The sequence below is a fragment of the Nyctereutes procyonoides genome, unplaced genomic scaffold, assembly GCF_905146905.1.
Source record: "Nyctereutes procyonoides isolate TBG_1078 unplaced genomic scaffold, NYPRO_anot_genome, whole genome shotgun sequence".
NCBI lineage: Eukaryota > Metazoa > Chordata > Mammalia > Carnivora > Canidae > Nyctereutes > Nyctereutes procyonoides.
In genome coordinates this window covers 14,972,426-14,992,269 of record NW_026575034.1, presented here as the reverse complement: position 1 = coordinate 14,992,269, position 19,844 = coordinate 14,972,426, and the positions used below count along the sequence as shown (strand labels likewise).

The window sequence follows — 19,844 nt, the reverse complement described above, 5'->3', positions numbered from 1 at the left end:
ACAACAACATCTTTATCACTTGGAATGCTTGAGGAATGTGTCCCGTTGGCACACTGGCCTTCACCTGGAGGACTGTTCTGGCCTTGGACCACACTGAAAATACTTTTGATTAAAAAACTCTGATTTCAAACCTAAAAAATTACCTGTTCTTCATCCTTTATGCTCCCAGAGAGATGCACACACCCCTTCAGGAGCTGCTGGCGCTCTCCTGGCGTTGCTGGTGTTCTCTTGTTGGCCATGGTATGAGACGGCCCCGAGCTTTTGTGGTGGTGTGTGAGGGGCCCTGTGTGATCCCGCTCAGCTTACTTTTTTAAGCTCTGTTCCAACATTTCTGCTTTCTTGCTTTGTGCTTTCATTGGCACATCACATGCGCAGACACTCTTCTCCCAACAGGGCCCCCTGAGCCCTTGTAATGGGCCTGGTAAGTCCTGAGGCTTCAAGGCCCGCCTGAACCTCCTCCCCTCCTGTGAGGCTTTTGTTGACCCAAGAGGCAGGATCAACTCCCATGTCTATATGCTCCGACAGCACCATGGCCATTCCTCGTCTGATGTCCTGTATTCATTGACTTGCTCATTCATTTATCCACCCATGGATTCATTTTTTTTTTTTTTTTGACATCCACTCAGTCATCATTTTGGGGGAGTGATGGCTGGGTGCCAAGCATTCTGCTAAATGCCAAAGAGAGGGAAATAAATGAAGGCTAGGACCTAAGCCTTGAATATCTGCAGAGGAGTCCGACACGGACATCGTTCCTGTGCAGCAAGGGTGGTAACTTTTGTCCTGGTGAGCAGTGGTGCTTCCTGCAGAAAATGGAGGGAGGGGAGAGGGAAGGCTTCCCAGAGGAGAGATAATGAACTTCAGTATCTGTCCTCCGGGGCTGCAAGGCTGCTCCTTGAGGGCAGGGAGGGGGCAGATTTATTTCTCTCCATTTGTCTAGTGCCGGGAATGTGGTGGCGGACATTGGGAGTGGATTATTAGAAAACAGGAATGATTTCCCCTGTGTGCTTCTACTCTCTTTTGTTTCAGAATGAATTTTTATTTTTTTTAAAGATTTTATTTATGTATTCATGAGAGACACAGAGAGAGAGAGGCAGAGATGTAGGCAGAGGGAGAAGTAGGCTCCCTGTGGGGACTCGATCCTGGGACTCAGGGATCATGACCTGAGCCAAAGGGAGACGCTCAACCACTGAACCACCCGGGTGCCCCTGTTTCAGAATGAATTTAAGGCAGCTTGCGAGGCTGTAGAATAGCATAAGTTAAAAGGAGTGAAATGCAAGAAGGAAGGGCAATGGAGGGTGGAGGTAGGGATCTAAAGTGGGTGTGGGAATGAAATCAAACTTGCTGACCAGAATAACCTCCGTGCTTTCTCTAAGGAGCTTGCCAGTGTGGCTCGGCGCACTTGGCGGCCAGTGAGTCAAGCCAAGGCCCAGTCAGTTGACTACAGGGTAAAAAAAAACACATGGTGTCTTGTTATCGAACTTTCCTTTGGGATCTTTGTAAAGAGCACTCTGTGAAATGTGATGAAGGCCATCTCCAACTTCTTGGAGTGAATCCAGTGACTAATTCATGGAATGGCATCACATAAAAGCATAATTCTAGTAAAAGCGATTTATCGAGAGCCCCTGGAATAGATTTTTTTCTCTAAGGTACGTATGGAATCAGAAAGATTAGTGGTAGCTGCTGTTCGGTCCTGTTCACTTTTATCCAGTCTTCTAATGCCACCTGCCACTGTCCGAGGTCCTAGAGGGCTCAGGGGCTCAATTTCTGTTTCTAGGGAGTTTAAGGATCATGTTTTGGGACTGAAGATACTCATGAATGATCAGGGATGAGGATCTGTATGCTTACATCCCTTAGAAATGGCCAGACCCATCACCCACACAAAAAAGTGATATCGTGATTTTTGATGGTTGAGAGGCTGGAAAGGAACAAAATGCGTTGTGACGAATTGTGTCCTTGGTTACCTGAAGGTTGACCGGAAGGAGTAGTTTTTTTTTTTTTTTTCGACACACTGGAGCCTAGATTTTGGATCATCATCTTCTTTAAAGATTTATTTACTTGGGAGAGAGAGAGAGGGCATGCAGGCGGGAGGAGGGGCTATCCTTATCAGGCTCCATGCTCAACCTGATGCGCGGGGCTCAATCTCAGGACCTCCGATATCATGACCTGAGCTGAAATCAGGAGTCAGATATTTAACCAACTGTGAGCCACCCAGGCGCCCTGATTTTGGATCTTCTAATGCAAGTGCTGATGAGATTCATGTGGGTCTGTTGGATCTCTAGGCAGCACTTGAATGCCAGTGTACCCAGTACATGAACAGGAGCAGAGCTTGGACTTTACAGTTCAGCACTTCAAAATGCCAGCTTGCTTCAGTAGTTCGTGTTGATTGACTTATGAGCCAATCAGAAGTGAACCGTGGATTTACCTATTGCTTCTGTCTCCTTGCATGCTGTGTAAATAATCCAGGGTAGACATGGGCTTGGCCAGACTGAGAGAAGCACCGTAAGTCATAGGAGCTGGAGAAGGTGGCCTGGGACCATTTCTGTGTGTGGACAGTTCCTGATGCAATAGAATTAGAACTCCACATCAGCCAGAGAAACTGCATCTGGGCAGGTCAGCTGTTGAGACTCGGAGTCAGCCCAGAGCCAACATATCATTAAGTTGGCTGGCAACAAGCTGTGTAACATTGAGTGAGTCCCCATGGCCTTTTGTAAGAAGGATGACACCCCAGTCATGACCTACAGACTTCCCACCCAGGGAACAACCCTCTGATTATATGAGGCTCATTTGTAGGCACTCCTCCCTGGTAGGGGGTTGAGATGGACCCTTTTGAAATGTTTGTCTTAGGGCTTGGCCAAGCACAGTGTATTTCCCTGCCGTCTTAGTATCTTTTAAAATATAAACTGTCTACTTTTGATTTTTAGATTCATGCTCACCATCATCTAAAACAAAAAGGCATCATGATAATCCGATGGTGAACCTCATCAACTGAGAAAGTAACATTATCCGTAACTTAGTGATTAAGGAGTAGTCTTTTCATGGTGTTTGTTTTCTTTGTTTTAAATAAGCATTATAATTGGTGAGTCTACCTTTTTAAAAAAATATTTTATTTATTCATGAGAGAGACAGAGAGGAGAGGCAGAGACACAGGCAGAGGGAGAAGCAGGCTTTTTGCAAGGGGGCCTGATGTGGGACGCGGTCCCTAGACCCTAGATCAGGCCCTGAGCCGAAGGCAGATGCTCAACTGCTGAGCTAACCAGGGGTCCCTGTGAGTCTACATTAAATATATGTTCACTCTACAGACCTGGGATTGAGGGGTTAGTTTTGGGGGTTTCTTTGACCCTGGGAAAGGTTCTATGAGTTTTTCTTTTGTATGCTCACTGACAGCTACTTATGCTAACTCTTGTGGCATGTTTTTTCCTTTTGGAGCAGGAAAGTAAGTTTTGTTTCTGGCTTTGAAATGTGTTAAGTAGTCCACCTCCTGAGGATTTGTGACCCAGGCTGCATGCAGGTCAGGCCATCCAGCTAATGCATGCACTGTCTTGACATCAGGTCTTCACTTCGGAATGATCAGATTGGATAGACTGGCCCTCAGTCTATGGCCTCCTTGTTTTGAAGGTGTCTTCTGATGAAACAGAGTAGTGATAAGGTTGACTGCTGGTGATGGTGGGGGAAAGGAAGAGGCACAAATTTCTGTTCTCAGTGGCTAACAGATTCCTTAAGAGGATGGGGAAGGTGATTCCCCTAAAGGCTGATAATACAGAGCTACATAGCATGAAATCAATCAAAGCCTTTCTTGAATGACTGACACCTGGGCTAGTACCTAGGGCTAATGGAGCAGGAGTATTAATCAGGAATCTCAGGAGGTAATGCCAAAGTCCTCTCACGGAGTGCTCAGCATCGGGGTCTTGGTGAAGAGGTGTTGGCTTGTTGATGGATCCTGTTGATAAGGAAGTGATTTTTGAGAATGAGAAGAAGTAATTACCCACTCCTTCCTGCTGAAACTAGAACCTGTTGGCAGTTGGGATTTATGACACCAAGGCTCACTGACTGCTACCAGCTTTATGGCAGACGTGGCCTCAGTTCTTGGTGTTGGCATTCCCTGAACATTCTGCGCTGACAGTGACTTACTTACATTTTGCGGTTCTGTTTCTCTGGAGGCTCCCTCCAAAATCCAGGCCACCAAGTCAGTCCTGTATTTCTCAGGATACTTATTGGCAGGTTTGGCTAGTGTCTGAAATGATAGGGAACTCATAACTTGCCCTGCTTTACATATGCAAAAGCAATGAACCATCATTAGTGCCTGACATTCCTCCCAACTACCCGGGGAGGTGAGTCAGTATCATCACTATTCATTAGGAATTAATTAGACTGTGCTTGAGGGTGTCAGTTGTAGACAGAGCTGAGCATTCGGCACTGCCTACATTCTCTCCCTTTGAAATCCAGCCTCCAGCTCACTGTCTAGTGAGAGTGTACTTGAGTCTGCTATTCCCATGGAAGGTGCATTCTAGCTGACGAAATGACTCCTGGTTTCCAATTTTGTGTAGTATATGACTTTTGTCAACTTCTTTAGATCTCTGGATCTCATAGGTGGAGATAATACCCAGTGGGAGTAGTGCAGTGATTGAAGATGTTGTAGGTGAAAGCTTCTGGCATTGTGGATGAAAACATGGTTTATTGGGAGAAGGTTGAATTTGGATTTAATGTACCAGTTCACTTTAAGCAAAGCATCATTTTTCCTAGTCATTTTATTGGAAGGCACCTTTTTTCTAATAAACATTTGGCTTTCCCTAAGATCATAGTAACCTTAGAGTCAGCGAATGCTTGGTTGATTTACTATTATTTCAACCATGTGATTCTTTAAATGGGTTCCTGCCATTGCCTATGTCCACATTCTTCTGAGCTTGTAGAAATCTTTCTCAGTTTTCCTTTCAATGTCATGACCTGTGTTGCCTTTTTCATTCACCTACCCACTCAAATTTGCTTTGTTACCATTTTTCACCTCTTGACAATTTTTCCTTGGCCACCTCTTTGGCCTCTGGCCTTCACACCCTTGCCACTCTGCCTTGCTTACTCTTAACAGCTGTCATCTTCTGATTCTATCTTCTTTAGGGGCCCAAAGAAAAGAGAGAAGGTAAAATAGTGTATCTCAAAAATTACCATTCCACTTGAAATAATGTTTGTTCGTCAAAGCAGAAACTTAGCTGCTAGAGGACCCAAAATATTTGTGTCTTTTTCAAGATTTATTTATTTGAGAGAGAGTGTGCATGTGCACATGGGGTGGTTGGAGCAGAGGGAGAGGGAGAGAGGGACTCTCCAGCAGACTTCTACCTGAGCAAGGAGCCTGACAGGGCTTGTTCCTGTGACCTTGAGATCATGACTTCAGGTGCTTAACTAACTGAGCTACCTAGGCACCCCCATGTTTGTGTCTTTAACACAGAACGATGATGGTTGTAATTGTGATCAATAGATAAGAAATTGGATCAGATAGCCAACTCTTGGTTATTTAAACTGTGCTTGGCTTAAGTCTGTCCTCTTCCATCTTCCTAATTTGGTGACTTTCTTTGGGGCTTTTCTCATTAGAACCTTGACCAGAGTCAGGGTGAGGGATGGGATAGGGGCTGAAACTCTTGCCCTTCTCATGGAAAGCTCAAGTGAGAACTTCAGTCACATTGACATCAGAGAATGTTCACACCATCTGGTTGTTGGTTCATTCTTTCTTTCATTAAATATCATTCCAGGTAGCCCACTAGCACTGGGGGATACAGTGGTCCCTGCCCTCAAGGAGACTGGGGTATGGATGGGGTGCAACAACAAATCAGCTTATTAAGTTTTATTCTAGGTAGGTAGAGTGTATGGGAATGCAAGGTGATGATGAATGACTTAGTTGGCCCCCTTCAGTGTTAATGATAGAAACTGAGGTACATGGGGGTTGACAAGTGCCCTGTGGTCCTGGCCTACACAGGCAGAAACAGAGTCCTGACGCCTAGTCCAGCCCTTTTCTGGTTGCCTCATAGACTGCTGAGACATTGGCTAAAAGAAGCTATATGGATTTTTTGTGACCCTCATGTTCAGTGGCATTTCATTAATCAAGAGGGTTAGTTAAACCTAGCCCTCTTGTTTAAGAGCTCTTAAATCACATATAAGTGGGTGAGATGTTTCCATTATGAGAGACCCACAGGAATTAAGATGAAGGGAGCAGCAGATTCCTGTGCCCTGTGTCACACCCCTTGTGAATCCGTCCCTTGAATGGAGTTGGTGTCAGAAGCACCTACGTTTGACTGTCTCTCCTCCTTCTTCCCCCAGACTTTCATATTAAAGTGTGTATTGGACAAATAGATATATGATGTCATTTTACTGTAATCATGTCACCCTTCTTCAAGTGTCAGTGGGTAATTGTGAAAGAACGATCCATTTAGGGAATGTACTGCTGTTGGGGCAGTTAACAGGAATATTTGGGTCATGGATAACATTTCTTTCTGGAACTTATTATAATGTAGCCAAGGAGAATTTAGGAAAAAATGAGACTTTAGGGAAGTGTTGATGATGGGAACTGAGGCACATAGGGACTAATGGTACTCAATAGTATCTCACTAAATCTCTGTGGCAGTCCTGTGAAGGGAGAGTTCCTCTACCAGTTAATGGCTTTCCTGTGTTGGGATTGAATTTATCTCCATTTGTAAGTTAAAACCTGAGCTTCTACGAGATAAACTAATTTAGCCTGGGTGTCAAGGCTAGTGGGTCAACCAGGTTTGGAAGCTAAGTCAGGTTGAGTCTTAATAGCACATGCTCCCTCCCCCCACCACCCCCGGCCCCCAATACCGTGCTCTTCTTCATTTACTGCATTGAGTGAAAGTTGGCTTCCTTGCTCAAAGGATGTATGAGGAGGTAAGGATGTTAGCTCTGCAGGCACAGATATTCTGTGCTCCTCACGTTTGATTAGATCTTGTTATTGGTAATAAGCGGGTGCTTGTTGCTATACATTCAGGAGCCAGGTAGATTGGGTGATAGTTTACCCATTCCACACATTTTTACAATATTCCTACCATGTGGCTGATACTCTCAGAGCCACTGGATACACGTTTCCAGGATGAGAGGTGGATTTTGAGCTGGGCTGGAAGGGACCTGAGGGACAGAATGCCAGAATGGTTATTTTGGTATCCAGTACGAGGAGCTTTTCTCAGCCAGCCCCAGTCTTGTGATCGGAAACTCTCTGCCCATACAGGGCCTCATCTTACAATTGGGTTGTAAAACCAAGGGCCTGTATAACTCTGTGGATTATGTGTGTGGTAGCTACTGAGGCTATGTTCTGGCCCTTGGCCAGAGTAGGTAATTCCATCCTGCTGAGCTCTAGTTGACCAAATTGCAAGAGCCTGGACACAGAGTTCTTCCCTTTGCAGTAAATGAATAAAAACATGAGAGCATTTAGAACAGTGCCTGTATTTACTAAATGGCTGGATCAGTTAATGCTAGCTAAGATTGCATTCCGTAGCCAAGGACTAGTGATTTTTAGCTTTAGAGATAACTTGAAGAAGTTGTCTGCAAGACTCTGCTACCTGTCTTTACGGCACTTCACCCCTTGTGGAAGTTCAACTAGCTGGAAATTTTTCCAGATGTTGAGTCAGAATCTTCTTTGAAACTTCTACAGAATGAGTGTACACCCTCCTCCATGTGACACCTCTTAGAAGTTGTTCAGTGTCTAGGGACACTAAGCTTGGCAATTAATGATTCAGAAAGATCTTAACCAGCTTTGAGTCATGGCCTAAGGGTAAAAATAATGGAATTTAATAGGAATAAATATAAACTCGTGTTTTTACACCCTAAGCTGGTTGCACAATAGAGGAATTACAGGAACAGCAGTTGGGAGCTTGGAGGTTTTATGGATCATAGGTCCACCTCTAAGTGTCCTTTATGGAGGGTTGTGGACAAACTGAGATGCATTTTTGAGGGCTGGGCAGAGGGACGATGTGAATTATGTCTAATGTGGAACACAATCAGGGGCTTGGGGGCCGTTCCTGTCATAACTAAGTAAGTGTTGCGGGGTGGGGGGGCGGTTGTATTTATTCCCACAAGGGATGAATAGACCTCCAAGAAGTTAACTGGGACATGGGTTTTAGCCTCCTAGATAAAAAAAAATTTCAGCATGCAGTTACAAAGGAAGTGGTATTAGGGAGGTTTTGTGTTCCTTAACCATTGGTGATGTTCAAGTGCAGATAGGATCTGGGGGTGCTGGTGTGTTTTTGTCTGGAGACTGAGGCTCTCACTTATATGGTAGTGTTCTTCTTAGGCAAATAAAGATCCCCCAGTCCCTCCGCTGGGCCTCAGTGTCCTGGATTCTATCCCTCTAATGTAGCAGTTGTGTGCTGGGCACATCCACTGTTCACCCTAAAATGTGGCTCCCCACAGTGAATTCGTCCTGCTGTGTACTGCCCAGAGCTCAGGGACAGGCCTGTGTTTTTGTATGTGCCATTTGTTTTGTTTTGTCATGTTTTTGGGTCGGGTGGAGAGGGAGAAGGTGGATTAGCCACAACCTCAAAGCGTTTTCTCATATTCTCATACTTTTTCCCATAAACTGCTTTGGAGGTGGAACAGACCGTAGGGTATAATAGTACAGTTCAGCCTGAATTTTTGTGAGACTCCTAAATCCCAGCAAAAAATGTAATAATTTGAGAATTCAAAAGACCCACACTGGAGACATCATGGAGTTCATCCACAGGTCAATCACAAAACCCTTTCTTGTTGGCATTAATTTATACCTCAACATTTGGCAGTTTTAAAAGTCCCGTGTTAATGTACATGTGTCAGTAAGAGGCAGTAAATATTTTGCTGACAAGTTCTTTGAATGATAGATCAATGGCAGCATTAAAAAGCAGACGACCTGAGGGTTTCTTTTATCTAGGTGCTGCTAGATCCAAAAAACTGTCAGAGTAGGAAGCCAAAAGCACCCACTGGTTACGCCATTAATTGTGTCTTGTTCATGTGCGCTTGAGTTTCTGCACCTGGGATCTGTTGATATACGCAGCTGGGGGAGTGCAGGTGAAAGGGATACGGTTGGGAGAGAGAAGGAAAGAAGACAGGTTGCTTGCTCTCAGGTGATGGCCCTGGAACACCTAGCAGTCCCCCCCACCCCCGCCCCCAGCCTCGTGGGGCTGCCAGCATCTGCTTCCCTTCTGGCTGCCTCTGTTGTAATGCTGTGTGGATGTGCCGTGGGGCAGCGGGTAGGATGGTGGTTACACTGAGCCCTCCCCACTCACGCCTGGTGCCTCCCCTCTTCGATCCATCCCCAGGAGCATTTCTTCTCCCTTTTTGGGGAAGCCTTTGAATTAATGATCTGATGCCTTTTCAACAAAGGAATATTGATATGTTAGTGTGCGGACAGCAGGGGGTACTGGATTAGATCATTTTCACATCGGTGTTTGTGCCGGTTTGACATTTGTTTGGAAAGCTTATCCCATTATGACCATAGGTTACATGCATAATTTAAGGGGAATAAATCTTTGAGAAAAATTTCTTTTGGTTCTGTAATCTTCGGTGCTACAGAAAAATAAATGAAAGACTCCCTACGGTTTTCATGTGATCAGAAATTCCAAGTAGGCGACCAGATGAAGTGCCCCATGTAGGTGTAACACATTTCTGCAAATGTGCTGGCCACTTGTAGTGCTTTCAGGGAAGGCAGGACTGGGGACAACTTGGTCCCTGCTCCAAGGTTTATGATCTAGAAGCTGGAGTAGCAAAGTGGCCCGACTGTATGGGGCAGAAGCCCTGCTGAAAAATGCTATCGAGGAGCAGATCCAGGGCAGCTGGCATCACTGTTTTAGTGAAACGAGTATTTGTGATAACAACACAATCTCCTCCTCCTACCATCCTGCTACCATCTTGCATTTCGGTGCTCTCCATGACAAATAGGGTGGCTTGACATTTTCGAGTTATCGTGCCTATTGCCATGGTGGGGTAGACGACATCTTTTGTTTCCTACTTTATTTTCTTTTAAACAACTGGTTTTGCTGTGGACATTTGATTATCCTTGGGCAAAGTGCTCTTTGGTAGATGGTAGGCATCTAGTCGGGTTTTGCAGCATTCACTGTGAACGTGTAACCCCAAGTGAGGACCATTCTCCCATCTGTGAAGATGGTCCAGTTTCTGCCTGCCATTGCATTTGTGTATGCGTGTTTAATGTGATAGGTAAACGACAAAAGCCACTTAGATCCATCCCAAAATTCTGTATTCTCCACACTAGGAGTTCTTCTCCAAGCAAAGCTGGTGACTGAAAGATCGGTAATAGAACTGGTAAGAGCAGTATTGTTGGCCATTACCTTGTCCTTACACTATCTTTTCATTTCTCTCTTAGGTTTATTTCCTTGAAAAGGCTCCAGGCTTCGGCTTGGAAAATCCAACCGCCAAAATTGAGCCCAGCAGCTGGAGCGGCAGTGAGAGCCCTGCCGAAAACATGGAAAGAATGAGCGACTCTGCGGATAAGCCAATCGACAATGATGCAGAGGGGGTCTGGAGCCCCGACATTGAGCAGAGCTTTCAGGAGGCCTTGGCTATCTACCCACCATGTGGGAGGAGGAAAATCATCTTATCAGATGAAGGCAAGATGTATGGTAAGCGATCTGGAATGCTCCTTTGAGATGCTACGATGTGCTTTTGCCATAAGGGATGATTGCAGCTAGCCTTCTGAAATCCAGTCATTGTATTGGGTTGAATGATCTTTGTAGAATTTTAGTTGGCCATCCAAGGGGCTGAATCTAACCAACCTGAAGAGTCACTAAAAGATCATTGTTAAATCATTCAGTGAGGTTTTCTTGTCCTTCTTCATGCTCAACAGGATTATAGCAAAGGCGCCCAGGGTCCATGTGGGGATATAGTTGTCGTGGCATATGCAAAAACTCACGGGTGGGGCTAGTTCTTCAGAGCACATGCCCCATCTCATGGGGGGCCTCTCAGCTCCTGGTAATTGGTGCCACATGGAAATGGGGCATCCTGCCGACAAATCTCTTGATTTCCCCCCCTCCACTACCACCGAAAGAGCTAGCAATATAGATGTTTATATATGAAAATCACTCATTTTCTAACAGCCAGCACTTTTGTTTTTTAAACACAACCCCATGTAGGCCAGAGGAGACGTGTGTAGCTTGATCAAACTTTCAAACCACCACTTTCCCACTTTGTTGCATGTTTGCAGTTGAGTGGCCAGACGTGGTGTTAACCCCCAGGGTCTCACCAGTCTCCCCTTCTACAAGGGGATGCCTCGCAGTGTGTTTCAAAGGAAGCTTCACGTGTGCCCCAGAAGACAAGACTGGTCAACAAAATGGCCTGGGACACCCAAGGCAGCAGCAGGTAGCCATCCGCCAGGCCAGGGGGGCTTGTGTGCTGGGTTTGACTATACCCCCCCTGCTCCTTCCGTAAATGCTTCCAGCTGCAGACCTGTACTTTTTGGCTGCTTACCTTTTGGGAAGCAGATGGCAGGTGGTTGCTTGTACGTTCTGCTTGTCTAATTGAGCACGTTGAGTTGAAAGAGTTTGCACCGTAGCTGAGTCTAAAGAGATGCAAACAAATACCCGAAACTCAAAGAGAACTGGCTCAGCAACCTGCCTGAGGTTGTTAACTTATCGCAGAAGAGATTTATTTCTAAATAATTTGGAAGGTTTTCCATAATAGGGTGTTGTACCTTTAATACTGTGCCTCCTCAGTCAGGAGCTGTAGGAGGCTGCTGCTCAAACTAGCACACGCGGCCACGAGAAAGCAGATGGTGGTGCAGCTGCTACCAGCTGTGTTCCCCGCCCTCCCCTGCTCTAACTTGGATGATGTAATGGAAACAAGGGAAATTTTGCCTTCTGCAGCATTAGAGTCTCCAGCCTGTCAGTGTCTCACACACACACACACACGAGAGAGAGAGAGAGAGAGAGAGAGAGAGAGAGAGAGAGAGAGCGCGCGAGCGCGCACGCTCAAGTCTTCATTTGTCTTATGTTCTCATGTGATCCTTTGCTGCCAGAGAAGCTTCTTCGTGACCATTCGTGAAATGGACTCAGGGTGAAACATGGCAGCTGCTGTGGGCACAAAGTTTCAGGGCCTCTGATTGTGTATGTGTGTGTGTGTGTGTGTGTGTTTATCTTTGCTGGGCTCCCCTTTCTCAGCCTGGCTGTGTGCTTGCAAGTTCTTCTTATCTAAAAATGCAAAAAAAAATGCAAACACCCCCCCCCTCCACCCATTCTAAAGGCAAAGGAAAGTACTTTAATCTTAGAGCCTTCTTTGAAGCTGATTTTACTAGTAGTTGTGAAGGTGGCTTCAGGTTGCTCTTCCTTGTACAACTTCCATTTGTTGCCCAGAAAGTGTAATCTGAAATAGCGGCCTAGCGTCAGACATCCTGGTCGGGAGTGACCACCGCCCATCACCTCTCACAGGGAACACCAGAAAGGCGCTTTCACCTTAGGTTTCGGCCTGGGAACTTAATTCAAAGCAAAGGTTAATTTTGTCAACTCCAGTTCCGTTTTCTTCTCTGTTGATTTAAATTTTTTAGGAAGCAGCCGTGCTGGATTTAGCCAGTCTGCCTTAGAAGACCATCATAGAAATATTTTTTTTTTTTTTTTTTTTTTTTGGTGTGGCACTAAGTGTGTAAGAGCTCTTGTGGGCCATTGTGTGTCAGAGGCACTGGGCTAAATATGGAAAGCTAACTGAAAAGCTTTGGCTTTGAATCCTTTACCAACAGTGGACAGTCTTCACCCCTGGCCTGCGTCTCTTTTTTCTCCCCTGAAGAGAAAGAGAGTCAAGTAGTTGATGTCTGTGGGTCCTTGGGACCCGTACGTTCTGTGATACTGTGGTTTTGTGACTTGTACCTCCGTAAGAGTGACCAGTATGGTGACAGATGCAGTGCTGGTTGTGGGTGTATGTCTTTAGTACCCATGATAACCAGATTCTGAGTGTGTCCTCAGAGCACTTTTTTTTTTAATGATTTTATTTATTTATTCATGAGAGATAGAGAGAGGGGCAGAGACTCAGGCAGAGGGAGAAGCAGCCTCCCTGCGGGGAAGCCAATATGGGACTTGATCCCAGGACCCTGGGATCACACCCTGAGCGGAAGGCAGATGCTCATCCACTGAGTCACCCAGGTGTCCCATCAGAGCACTTGTTCTTAATATATGGATTCTTTTTTTCCCCTTTAGTCTGCATTCCATTGACTTACCGTGTTAATGACCAACCTGGTTGAAAATAGGGTGGTCTCTTGAGCAAGGAGCACTAGGGATTACAACTGCAGGGTTATGTGTGCAGATGGGGGCATGCAGGAAATGCATGCACTGCAGGGACTTTCAAGCCTTGCCATCTCCAAGCAGATGCCTTGCGTAGAGAACACCCACCCTCAACCCCATCTCATTGGCCACCGTGGAGGAATTGTGCTCCTATTGTTAATTTGAGAGGGAACCATGGTGGTTAGCAGGGATTTGGGAGCTGAAGACTAGGCCCTTAGGAGAACTGGCCCAGATGTCTGGGCTGCTCCTGACTTGCCTGTGACTTTGAAGGATGAGAGAAGTTTGCCTCTAGAGCCTCCACAGGGAAGCCTCCGCCACTTGGGGACTGAGTCAGTGAGCATGTGGGGCCAGAGCTACTGTTCCTTGACTTCTGGCCTGCTCCCCATCTTACCGTCCATGAACCAGGAGTTGGAGATTTCTAAGGTCCTAAGAGCGTTTTTCTTTTCAGCATTTTGAAAATGAAAACACTGAGAGCATTTTAGATTCCATGGAGTAAAATCAAAATAATTTAATGCCTTTTAGTGAAATACCAAGGGTTTTTGACGTGAGGGGGTTTTTCTGCTATTTCTGAGCATTTGTAGAGTGCATTGTGATGTGACTAATCCTGAGCCAGTTGAGAAGCAAGGTCAAGTGCAGCGCTGATTTATTTTGGTAATGACATTTCCTCTGTGGTTGGAGTAGGGCAAATGCAGTCTTATGGAGGTGAAATACGGAAAGCTGTCAGTATGAGGAGGTTTGGGGCATTAGAGGAGATGGCTCAGTTCTCTCTCTGCTGCTTGGATGCATGAGACTCGATGTGGTTGGCCTCCATGTGGACAGACTAGTTCTTCCGGGCCCCTCTGTGTGGGCAGCTGTCCTTAGGGATAGTTAGGAGAGTGAGACTTCCCTGTTCCTGAGGGCGTGCAAGCCCAGGCTCTGTCTTTCTGCTTTCTTTTCCTTTTTCCTATTTTGACATAGTTGTGTGTCTCTTTTTCAGTTAGATAGTTGGAGAAGAGATAGCAGGAGGACAGGATGAGAGAGAAGTTTTTGATCAGCAAACTTGTCTGAGATTGAATTTCACAGCCCATTCGTTTTAGACAAAGCCGTGAACCGCGGGACTACCCGGATGCATTTTTGTTTTGCAGCCGAAACCCCTAGTCCAGCACTGTGGTCAAGTGTCTCCCGTAATCAAACCAGGGTAGAGACAGAAGCAAACATTCCTTGACCCAACAGCTTTAGAGACAGCAAAGTGTAGCTCTTAAAATGTTGGACTTTGGAATTGCTAGGAGGCTTGGCTCTGCCACTTCTGGTTATCAGACTCTGGGAAAGGTGCTTTTTCTCCTCGTGCCTTTATTTCCACAACTACAAAAGGGATTTAAATAGATTTCTGCTTCATGGGATTGTGGTAAGAGATAAAACAAAGGAGTTGTGATCTGGGACTCCCCCTACCCTGTTGGGACAGTGTCCCACATCGAGTGAGAGCTGAAGAGGTGTCTCTGAACTGGAAACAGAGTGCTCTCTGCCTTGGGCTGGGCTACAGGCTTCACATGTGATTTCCATCTACCGCTCACAGCAGCATTTTGAGGTGGGGATTCTAATCCCCACTGTGAAGAAGAGCATGCCCAGGAGTCCTCTAAGGTTATAGCTGGAAGGGTTCCAATCCACATCTGTCTGACCCCCAAATCTGGCGTCTCTTCCACTCACCTTCACTCCTTCCTTGGTAGAGGTCATTAGATGTTAATTTGACAAATCCGTATTGAGCACCGCCTGTGTTCCTGCCCCGTGCTAGGGGTTGTCGGGGATGCAGCAGTGAACCAGACAGACACGGTCCCTGCCCTCATGGAGCCGTCACCAAGTTCATTTGCAGGAAACTCTGACCTGAGGTCAGGGCTGTGTGCCAGAGCTTTCTGGGAAGTCTGAGGGCCCTTTGAAGATGGTCACCTTCCACTTAGCCTTTTGAAGCCTGTTCTTGGCCACCAGTGTCCAGGGCACCTGGCCCAATGCTGGCAGGAAGAAAGCTTCTCAAATAACGCAGCAGGGAGGATCCTAGATCACAAGGCTGGCCCTGGTGGTGGCCAGGAAGCTGTCTGGAAGATTCTGGTGCCTTGGGATCCTACAGGCGGCCTGGCCAGAGCAGTTGTGGGGCAGTGGTTTTCTCCTTTTATGAGCAAATGTCATCAAGGTCCTTGCATAGGGACAGCTCCAGGGATGGCCCCTTTCTTGCTGGGGTGCCAGGCCTACTAGTTAGCCCTGGAGACAGGAGCTGTGAGGACTGGATAGGTTTGGGGGGATGAGAAGGAAGATGTCTCTGGGCCAGTTTTCTCCAGTTGCCAATCTGAACCCTGCCTGCTGGGGGAAATACTGGACTTAGAAGGAACCCTCTGCTACTTCTTAGAAGCACTGACAGAGGAGGGAAGAGGGCTGTAGTAGTGAGGGGGTGGCAGGGGCCATGAACATGGGCCCACACAAGCAGGAACAGGTGAACGTGAGTTAGGCAGGCAAAGATGGAAATCCGTGGTTCCAGGTTGCCCCTCGTTCAGAGAACTGCTTGGGAAAAGAAGAAGTATCCCTTTTCAAGACCAGGAAGGTGGCCTAGGTCTAGAGGCCCCAGAGGCCCTGATGTGGAAATGGCTATAAAACCCAAGCCCTGTGGGATCTCCAGGCTGCTTGGAAAAGTGACGCATGAGGCCCCCAGGTGAACTTGTTTTTCTGCATCTGGACATCATGTGGCATCTTTGATGTCGTCTTTCTGTTTAACCTGTAATTTGGGATATCATTTCAAGTGGATTGGCTGCAAGTGTGAAGCACAAGGAACTGTGCCCCTTGAACAGACTATAAGCCCCATAAGGCAAGGACCCCATCCCGTCTGTCTTGTCAGATATAGAAGGTTTATCAGTAATGGTTGCCAAATATGTGCTTTTCAGAATTATCAGTTCAAACAAAGAAAAGTTGGTGAATAATCCTGAGCCCACAGGGCCTCTCCTGTGAGGGACACTGGCTAGGAAAAAGGGGAGAAAGCAGAAAGATGTTTGTATATATAATGGTCGTCCTAGAAAGAAGAAACCCTGGTTTTTGTTGCATGTTGACAGATGTTAGTTGAAGAGGTAGGAAGGATTCCTGTCCAGTAGGCACAGTCCTAGAATGAGGGTTAGTTCAGGACTCCTCAGAACAAATGAGTAATGGGGGCTTTTGAAATCATTTGATTCTTTTGAGAATAGCAAAGCCAGCGTCATTGGCATTTTGATGGGAAGTTTAATGTGTGGGGGGCATGCAAAGGTTTATGTACAAGGTGTGTGAGCCTTTGTGCAATCTGGGTAAAAAGCTAATTAGGAAGGCTCAAGGATTGGTCATAAGGGAGAAAAAGGAAAAGAATGTTGAACTATTACTAAGTTATGCTTTCTAACAGCTTTGCCACGCAGTGGATGAGCCCCGGGATTCAGGAAGACCTGGATTCGTAACTCATTTATTTTAGGCCAGCACTGTGCTTTGTGAAAGGGGACAGCAGATATACAATCTTTAACAAAGCTGACCCATGTGACCAGTTATTGTGGGCTGGACACTATCTTTTTGTTTAGAACATGTTGTCTTGTTTATTCCTCATGACAACCTAACGATGTAGGTACTATGAATATCCCCATTTTACAGCTGAGGAAGCTGAGGCCCAAGGTCAAGTTGATTGCTCAGGGTCACACAATGAGTGGTAGAGCAAACACCTGAAACCAAGCCAGTTAGTTTTTTAAAAATTTTTAAAAGATTTTATTTATTTATTCACGAGAGACGCAGAAGAGAGAGAGGCAGAGACACAGGCAGAGAGAGACAAGCAGGCTCCATGTCGGGAGCTCGACGTGGGACTGGATCCTAGGACTCCGGGATCACTCCCTGGGCCGAAGGCAGGCGCTCAGCTACTGAGCCACCCAGGCATCCCACCAAGCCAGTTTATACAATTAACTACAGTTGATCCTTAAACAACATGGGTTTGAAATGTGCCAATCTGCTTCTATGCAGGTTTTGTTTTTTAAAATATAGTACAGTACTGTAAATGTATTTTCTCTTCCTGATGATTTAAAAAAATAATTTACTGTATCTTACTTTATTGTAAGACTACAGTATACAATACATAGACAAAATTTATGTTCATTGACCATTGGTTGTTGGTAAGGTTTCCGGCCAACTGGTTATTAGTAAAGTTTTGGGGAAGTCGAAAGTTATTCTCGGACTTTTGACTCTGCAGGAGGTTGGTGCCCCTAACCCCTGTGTTGTTCGAGGGTCAACTGCACCTAGTGATAGGGAGGAAGTATATTCTGTGCTAGAGCTATCCATGGCTTAGTGGTAGGGCAACGGAAAGTGTGATTATTCATGACTGGGGAGTGCACGTGTCTCTACTTGAGAATGCAGAAGAATGAAAGAATCGAGAGGCAGACTTCTCTGAGCTAACTTTGGGAAGAGGCTACTTCATGTTTGTTTTTCACTTACTTTGGATTCTCGGCCCCTTTGAGGATCTGTAGAAGGTTGTGGCTCTTCTCTGCAGGAAGATGCGTATTTATTTGTGCATAGCTCTAGGATTGCTGCGGACCACAGGAGGTGACGTCTGGAGCCTAGGTTCTGACTTGCTGTTGTGGGAAGAGGGAGAAGGGAAGGGCATTCAGGTCTAAGTGGACAGTGTGGTAAAGGCACAGAACCCTGAAAGAGCATAGCTCTGGTGCTCTTAGAAATGAGGGTGTAGGGCAGCCTGGGTGGCTCAGTGGTTTGCGCCGCCTTCTGCCCAAGGCGTGATCTTGGAGACCCGGGACCAAGTCCCACATCGGGCTCCCTGCATGGGGCCTGCTTATCCCTCTGCCTGTCTGTCTGTCTGTCTCTATGTGTGTGTGTCTCTCATGAATAAATAATAATAATAATAATAAAAAATAAATGAGGGTGTGTCCAGGAGGGTGGTGGTGGGCAAGCCTGGAAATGTGGGCCGCCTCTGCGTCATGGAGGCCCTTGAATGCCACGCCATGGTGTCTGGTGCTCATTCTGAGGACAAAAGGAAGCCATTACATTTTTCCTGGAGAGATGATGTGACTCAGCCTGCGTTTTACTGAAGCCAGCTCTGCAGGCATGTAGGCAAGCTCGATGACTATTGCAGGAGCTCAGGGGGAGAGGAAGAGGCCTGAACCAGGTGTTGGCAGTGTGGGCGGAGAAGTTTCAGCCGTGGAACCAACAGGACTGGCTGACCCAATGGGATTTGTGAAAGAGAAGGAGTGGAATGATTTCAGGATCCTGCATCGGGAGCCAGGGCGGGGGGGGTGCCAGAGGATGAAGTGGGGAGTGGAGACAGGAGGAGCAGGTTTGTAGAGCAGAGAAGAATGAGGAGTTGGGTTTGGTCATGGGTGGCCAGCAAGGCTGTCTGGGGGCTCACCATCAGGGAAGTGGCTTCTGAAGCTTCGAGAGTGGTAGGAACATCCTGCGAGGTGCAGGCTCACAGGGATCACGCTGAAGCTGGCATGGATTTTAAATGAGGTGTCTGGAGCAGTGGGACAAGGAAGAGATTGCCTTTTTAAGAAAAAGGGAGACCCCATCGGTGGTTCCCAGCCTGACCAGCAGCAGCAGAAGCACTAGAGAAGCTTAAAAAGAAAAGAAAACAAAAACTGACTCAGACAGATTGAATCAGAACCTCTGGGAGTATACAGTCTGGGAATCTACATTTTTTAAAAGCTCCCTGGGTAATCTGGATCATCAGCCAGCCTGAGAGCCACAGGGCTAGGAGGCTACAGCCTGGGGCCCGGAGGACAGGAGCACATTTGTAGAGTGGGTGAAAGAGAGAAATGAGCAGAAAATGAGACCAGCACTTGAAACAGTCCTTACAAGGTTTAGGTACAGGAAGTAAACAACATTATTCAGTTTATGTCTCCTCTGTACCCGGATGGAACATCCCATGGGCCAGTCTTTGGAGAGGTTTGGCCACGCATAGGAAGAGCCATGAGATGGTATCTTGAAGGACTTGAACAGTTCAGGGGAGACTTCCCTTAGGACAAGGGAGAGGCCGTTGGTTACGGGGGAGAAAAATGGATAAGGTGTGAAGATCTATCAGATGAGACAAAAGTGACTTTAAAGGGGACAGGGCTTCTTTCACTTGGAGCCACTGTGGCAGGACCAGATAGGTGGAGGGGCCAGAGAGGGCCTGATGGTTGGGTTCTGCGGATGGGGAGTAAGGCCATGTGAGCTGAGGTGGGTTGTGGGCTCTTGAAAACTAGAGCAAGTAAAGATGCTGTGGGGGGGTGATGGGGGGGATGGCGTCAGTAAAATTGTTGCCCAGCATTGGCAGGGGGCCCTAAGAAAACCTGGAGAGCCTCATTTTCTTTTTTTAATTGAAATTTGTATTGAGATCATTGTAAATTCACTGACTGCTATTGTAGGAAATAGTACAGCAATCCTTTGTACATTTTGTGCATTTCCCCCCAGTGGTTACATTTTGCAAAACTGTTATATCCTATCACAAGCGGGATATTAATGTTGATATGTAATTCACTGTAAAATCCATTGATCTCATTCAGGTTTCCCCATTCTCGCTTGTTTTTGTGTATGTGGGGTGTGTGTGGGTGTATTACATCCTGTACGGTGTTAATATATGTGTAGGTTAGA

At 46.4% G+C, this 19,844-nt stretch overlaps 1 protein-coding gene across 7 annotated transcripts in view; it reads left to right on the top strand.

Moving 5' to 3' along the window:
- TEAD1 (TEA domain transcription factor 1) overlaps window positions 1-19,844 on the top strand; it is a 268,997-nt gene that overhangs the window by 76,777 nt on the left and 172,376 nt on the right. For all 7 annotated transcript variants that reach the window (XM_055317566.1, XM_055317567.1, XM_055317568.1 and 4 more), the window contains exon 2: window positions 10,346-10,601. In XM_055317566.1, coding sequence (XP_055173541.1) covers window positions 10,445-10,601 — 157 coding nt within the window. In that variant the 5' untranslated portion in view covers window positions 10,346-10,444. The remainder of the gene's footprint in view (window positions 1-10,345; window positions 10,602-19,844) is intronic.